Source organism: Pteropus alecto, unplaced genomic scaffold, assembly GCF_000325575.1.
Source record: "Pteropus alecto unplaced genomic scaffold, ASM32557v1 scaffold288, whole genome shotgun sequence".
Lineage (NCBI taxonomy): Eukaryota > Metazoa > Chordata > Mammalia > Chiroptera > Pteropodidae > Pteropus > Pteropus alecto.
This window is the reverse complement of record NW_006442124.1, coordinates 4,324,819-4,331,850: the sequence shown is the minus strand read 5'-3', so window position 1 is coordinate 4,331,850 and position 7,032 is coordinate 4,324,819. Positions and strand designations below refer to the sequence as shown.

Below are 7,032 nucleotides of genomic sequence, written 5' to 3'. Positions count from 1 at the left end.
TCAGGGCTCACACGGCCAGGCCGTGGGGCTGCCCTTCCACCATCAAGCTCTGCTGGACCTGGGCTGACTTTTTCTTTCGTTCTTCTGGACATCGGCTTAAGAATGGCTGGGCCTAGAAAGAAAACGAATTAGGGAGTGGACTTTTAGTGTCAAACATGTAGCAGTCTGAAGGCTTTTTAAAAAATAAAAACTGAAAAAGGAAAAGAAAAGGGATCATTTGTAAAAGGCGCCTATGAGGTTGCGAAGTTAGAAGAATTCCAGCTGGAGGTGGCGCCTTCCTCCTTTCTGCAGACTGGGTGTTTTCTTGGATATGCGACAAGAGCTAATTTTAGAAAAATGATTCTTGAAAGAAAATGACTGCTGAAGGCTATTAAGATACCCAACTGTCTCACTATCGCTCACACACTAAATCTCCTTTATTATTTCAATGTTAAAATAAATACTTAGATTTAAGATCAGTTCAGACAACTTCTACACAAAAAAGGACATGAGTGTTTCTCACACCAACAGAAAACCTGGCCAGATAGCAATTGTAGCAGACACATCAATCAAAGTGTGTTGAAAGATACTCTCCATTCAAGAAAACTGTTGATCAAAACTTGTCAACCTCCGGGCTTACGAGGGACATTAAAGCGGCAAAGCCCAGAACGAACTTCACTTTACCCTTGAACAAAATAAGAAGGTGGCTGTATTCACCCTTAGCTGTGTTGCACTGTTCATCTCTGGCAGTGCTTACAATTCATAATTTCATCTGACAACTTTTAATAAATTGTGCCCTTTGGAAAATGTGATTTCTTTCTCAACAATTTGAAAGAGAATTTAAACACTCTTTTGTACTATTTTGAATACCCGTGTTGGAAATGTGAGTCATTTCTTTGTTTGAGAATTAGTTCCTAAGATATGGGCACCAAGATTCCTGAACAGGTAGAACAATTAAAATAATTTCTAGTGGTAGGTCATTTTTTAAATTTTGCCTGTAATCACAGCCTTAGTGTTACCGTGCAGGTTTGCTAGAGGCTTGGCTGGAGAGGCAACACACAGCAGGAAAAGGGTGGGGATGGACAAATGCCGTTCAGATAGGCAGAAACATGCACTTGGAATTTAAACTTTAGCCCTGCCAGATAAAATGTTAGAATTACCATGGAAAAGAAGAGAAAGCCGCACCTCACAAACTATGCATGTAATCTTGCCAGTTCTCTTCTCAGGGGAAAACTAGCAAGAACTCAGCAGCTGCAGTCACTTACACCATCCCCAACAAAGCACACATGGACGTATGATTAGGGAGCACTTTTTCATTGGTGCCTGGGGACAGATGATTTCCCTGATGTGCCACTTATATGTCACCGATGTGATTTATATCACACCAGCTAATGATGGGATATAGCAATGAGCGTTACTGACACCGTTGTTTAAGCTATGTCATTATACTATATATGATGTATTATATTAGAGAAAAATATGTGGGTTTTTTTTTCCTATTTCTTAGCCAAACATTTCTTCCTATTAGGCTGTATGGTCATTTCAAGGAAAAGAATGATTTAAGGCTGTGACATTGATGATGTCCTCTACCTCTCTCTAACCTGGATTTTTTACTAATACGCTGATGACTGAGACATGGGATACACACAACGATTTCCGTAGCGTTTTGCTAGCAGAGGGTTTACTGTTACCTTGAGATTTAATCCTTGGAGAATGTTCCCTTAATTGGCACCAGGCTTGCAGTGACAGAGTTGCAGAGAAGGCTTTTGGATTATTAAAAGTTGAAGCCTAATCAAGCGTTGAGGCAGCGACCCCACTCCTTCCTGTTACTACTGTGCAGGAGGCGCCATGTAAGTCTCACTTAATGAAAAGTCCTCATTCTTTGTATTCTGATACTTATTCTTTTCATGGTGCTCAGAGAGCTTCACAAATCCCACCCTTTCTACTTCCCGGCCCACTAGGTGGAGAGGACAAAATCTGTCCCAGGGTCCTGGCCCCACAGCAGCCCCCTCTACCCAGCTAAGCTTTCCCTTTACTTTTTTTGTGTCCACAGACTTCCTCTCATCCTCGTCTCTCCCTTTCATGTCTGTCATCTCTGCACGGGGGCGAAAAAAAAGACTTTTGCATGTCTTCAGCTGAGAACAAAGCATTTATATGGGAGAAAGTCTATATGTCTGATACTCTGAATCCTGACATGAAATTTAGCAGGTTTACTTTTCAGCTCCAGTTCCGTGGCTTCCTGACTCTGCTGAACTGAGGCAACTGAGGGTTGTCTGGTACGAATGAGGTTTCTAGCTTCTTCCCAACAGATCAGGGCTTCCTCGTTTTACCTAGTGTGGCTCTATGCACACACTTCACCTTTTGACTTTGCGTTTTAAAAATAGCCTCTCAAACAAATGCTGAAATAAGAAGTCTCGACTTTCCATTCTTTAGTGATCCACCCCAGTAAACCCTCAGAGTGTTGCAGAGCAACCAGGAAATGACAATTTCCACCGGAAGCAGAAAGACTGCCTTTTAAATTAGCCTACTGCAGCCTTGTGATACGCATAATCATTTGTCTGGTGTTTGTCCTGGGTTCCTGGCATGGATTTTCCTAAACCCTCGAAACTTCCTGAGTGACCTGAGTGTCTTTGTTATGCTAATGAGGTGAGTCTTGGCCCCTAGGTAGCTTCAGAATGGGTCTGGTCACCAGCAAGACCTGCCTGTGATTAGAGAGTGGGGGACTTTGGGCCAGCCTGACTCTGGAGAAAGGAGGGGTGATGGAGATTGAATTCAGTCCCATGGGCGATGCTTCAACCAATCTGCTTACCAATGGAACGCCAATAAAAACTGGATACCAAGGCTCTGTGGAGCTTCCTGGTTGCTGAACACATCGATGGCCCAAGAGGATGATGTGCCTGACACCATGGGGAGTGGACATGGAATCTCTGCATTTGGGACCCTTCTGCCCGCCCCCCGCCCTCCCTTCTCCGCCGCATACACTCCTTGAACTACATGTATCCCTTACAAAACAAACAAATCATTTGTACAGTGCCCAGTTCTGTTAGCCTAGCCGAGGAGTAGCGGTAACCTCTGCAGTGGTGGCCAGTGAGAAATGCAGGAGGCCTGGAGATATTAATTAAGGCTTCTGTCAGAAGTGGGAGTGTCTCGTGGGACTGTGCTAATTCAAGTGATTAGTGTCAATTGTATTACAGTGTGTACTCCATTGGGGTGGAAGCGGAATAACTTATTAAGGATACTTTTGTGATTTCTAATAGAAATGTTGAAATACCGGAAATAGTTCTAGATCTTCAGGCTGGACATTACAATTTGAAGCACCACCTCCTGCGTGGATAGGTTCAGAAATACCCCTTAGCAGACTCTGCTGTAAGTGTGGCCGGCAGACTCTGCAGGTCTGCAAACTGCTTATTACCAGTTCCTGATTGAGATGTGTACAGAACTGATGGGAAACATTTAGAAACTTTTTTAGCAATTGGACATTGCCCGAGTAGGAATGGAAATATTGAAGTATTAGGTCATGACAATTTGGGGTGGGGGAGAAGATCCTTCACCACAGACAGTTTAAGGAGGCTTGTTTAGAAAATACAGCTTCAGTTGGTATGATCAGATAGAATCAGAAATTAGTGTTAAAAATGTGAGCCCCAGAGTCGAGCAGAAGGGTTTGTACAGCATATCTGCTGCTTACTGTCTCTGTGGCTTTGGGGAAGTTACTTAACCTTCCTGGGCTTTAGTTTACTCATCTTTAAAATGGATATAGCAATATTTCCTACCTTATTAGGTTCTGAGAAGACCGAATGAGATAATCTAGAAGTGCTAAGCACAGGGTCTGGCACAGAGAGAGTTAACTGCTGGTATTATTTCTCTTATGATCATTTCTTGGCATCAGTGTTTTTGGCTTACTGAAAGCAGGTTCTGTATATGTGTATTTGATTTATCATTGTATATAAAATCTACAGCCTTGCTCCCATGTGAAGACCAAGAAAGCAAACACTTTTTGAAAAGCTACAATTAATGCATTAAATGAATGTTGCTTTTCATATTGTCCCTGTGAGAGGCTAGACTCTCATCAGTCTCAAGGACGCCACAATTGTTGGAAGCATTTTGGGCACTTCTCATTTGGCATCTCTATTAGAGCCTGTTCCAGTGATCTGTTCTGATTTAACGAATCACCTCAAAACTCAGTGGCTTAGAAAAACAAACTTTTATTATCACTCATGGTTCTGCAGGTCGACTGCCTCGGCTGGGTTCTTCCTTGAGGTCTTCCATATGGGTGTAGTCATAGGTTGGCCAGGGCTGGAACCATCTGAAAGTTCACCTGGCCTGGCTGTGCAAGATGGCTTCTTCACTCTTCACTTCGGTGCCGGGGCAGGGGCAGCTCAGGACTGGCTGGCATCTCTCAGTCCATATAGCCTTTCCACACGGCTAGCTTGGGCCTCCTCACTGCCTGGGGGATTAAGGATACAGAGATGTCTTAGTTGGTGGCTGCCTTCCTCCAGGGTAAGCTTTCTAAGAGGTAGGAAGTGGAATTGGCTGGACTTGGGCCTGACAGCTGATCAAAGCAGTCATGCCTCCCCTTGCCCCCTGCCTTATTAGAGGGGACGAGATGCAGACCTCATCTCTCCATAGGAAGAGAGTCAGAGAATCTGTGGCCATCTTTAATGATCTTCAGAACTATAAGGCAAAGGTAGTTTTCTTCTTTGGCACATTTTGTTTCCCCCACCAAAGACAGTGTATGGCTTCTCAAGGTGCCTACATTGACAGATTATCACTCACTTTGATTTCAGTTCTCATCCAAATAAAAACCCCAGCATTGTGTTGCATTGTGGCCACACCTCATGTGCCTTGGTGTTATAGCAGCAGGCAGCCCACAGTGGGAAGGGTTAGACCAGTCACTGCTTTTCCCTTGAGCTCCTCTCATCAGACCCTTTCTGAGTGATGTCTACTAATGACCTCCTCTTATCACTCCTCCCTGCCCCTGCCTCACCTGTTAAAAGTCATCTCTTGAAAGCCCATGCAAGCAGCACATCATGTCTTGACTCAGAGAACTTCACTCTTCTCATTTCTCATACAGCCCAGACATTCACGTAGGCCTTTAAGGTCCTCCACAGCTGAAAAGGCATAGCTTCCTGGTTAAGTTTTCCCTAGATGGTTTCCCTACTTTTTCCAACAGTGTCACCCAAACACACAGCCATGCATGCCTGTAGACCCAGCGCGCATACACACATGGACTCATGTCATTCTCTCAACTCATGTTTATTCAATGTCTGCCTGAGCTGGGTGCTGTGCTCAGCTTTTAGTTCTAGCAAGCTCAGTTATTGTTCCACAAGTATGCCTTACGTTTTTGCCTTTCTGGGTCTGGCTTACATTCCTGAAGCTTAGGTGCATTGCTTATTAATGTTTTATTGTTTCTCTTAGTACCAAGCACTGTGCTACCCAAGTATCAATGTAGCAATAAACATGAGTTCCAATACTACATGGAGGAGCGCTTCCTTCTCTCTTACATTCTGTCTTATACTTTTCTCTGCTGCCTGTGTCACCCTTTCTCCGTTGGAGGCTCATCTAGAGTCAGCAAGCTCTCTCATCCTCCCTTATTTAAAATTTTAACATACTTCCCTCTTACTACCTCAGAGACTCATGGTGAGAGTGGAGTAGGTGGGCATAATTTGAGGCACTATGGAAGTCCACAGAACTCTTGGTATAAGATACCGTTGCAGCCATAGTCACTGAAACATGACTCATTCAGGACCATAAGTGGACTTCTGGCATGTTTCAAGCAGCCTCCCAGGCCTAGGGCAGACCATGAAGAATCAGACATGGTTGTCACATTTAAGAAATTCACCCCTTAGAAATACACAGTAGACAAGATTTGAGCTTTTGGCCATCTGATAAGCAGATAAGAGATGGCAAACTCTGCTCAACTTTCCTGCTTTGCTTTACCAAATTAGAATTCTATAAACCCAGTTGTTGGGGTGGCTCCAATTAAGCAGCTGTAGAGGTGGAGAGGCAGACATGTCGCTGAGTGACCCAGAGAGGGTTTCCAAATATACACCTACTCTGCCTCTTCTCTCCCAAGACTCTCAACTGAGATGATGGGACCCCTTCGCAGAGGTCAGAGTGGGGAAGATGTATCACCTGAGTTTAGCCAAAGCTCCCAGCTAATCCTGGGGTCTTATGCCCCATCTTAAGCCTCCCCTGTGAAGATAGACTCTCGCAAGCGATATATGAGTAGGTGTCCTATGTTGGCTAACTGTAGACCTGGCTGTTTTTCAGGTTCATTCGGCCCCTGGCCACTTTAGGACACCAGGTGCTGACCCCAGAGACCTGCCATGAAACCACACCTGAAGCAATGGAGACAACGAATGCTCTGCGGGATATTTGCTTGGGGGCTCCTCTTCGTGGCGATTTTCATTTACTTCACCGACAGCAGCCCTGCTGAGCCTGCGCCCAGCTCATTCTCCCTCCTGGAGACCAGGAGGCTCTTGCCCATGCCAGGGAAGCAGAGGGCTATCATGGGCGCCATGCAGGAGCCCTCCTTGCCCGGCAGCGTAGACGCAAACAAGGGGCTGCTCGATGGACGTCCCTCTGGCCCCTTCCTCATGGGTCCGCGTGACCTGCAGAGATGGGACCAGGTACAAGATCGTTTTGAAAACGAAGAGCTCTTTTCACCCCAGGCCAGGAAAAAGTCTCAAAGTGCTTTCCACCCGGGGGACGATGACTACTTTTTTGCTGCTGGTCAGCCAGGGTCGCGCACCCACACTCAGGGCACGTCGAGGTCCCTTTTCCCCGGGGACGTAGACTGGCGCGAGGGGGTGTCGCCGGCTCTTGAGGCCCATAGAGGGCCGGTGAAAAAGAGGCACCGGCAGCAGGGAAGGAGGCATGTGTTGGATGAAGGCGACGACGGGGACAGGCTGTACTCCTCCATGTCCAGGGCCTTCCTTCACCGGCTCTGGAAGGGAAATGTCTCCTCTAAGATGCTCAACCCGCGCCTGCAGAAGGCGATGAAGGATTATCTGAGCGCCAACAAGCACGGCGTGCGCTTCCGCGGCGGCGCGC

General features: G+C 46.0%; 1 protein-coding gene across 1 annotated transcript in view; it reads left to right on the top strand.

Moving 5' to 3' along the window:
- Positions 1–6,305: 6,305 nt before the first annotated feature.
- The window catches only part of ST6GAL2 (ST6 beta-galactoside alpha-2,6-sialyltransferase 2), a 26,251-nt gene continuing 25,524 nt past the window's right edge, over positions 6,306–7,032 (top strand). The window contains exon 1 of the mRNA XM_015596274.1: positions 6,306–7,030. Coding sequence (XP_015451760.1) covers positions 6,306–7,030 — 725 coding nt within the window. The remainder of the gene's footprint in view (positions 7,031–7,032) is intronic.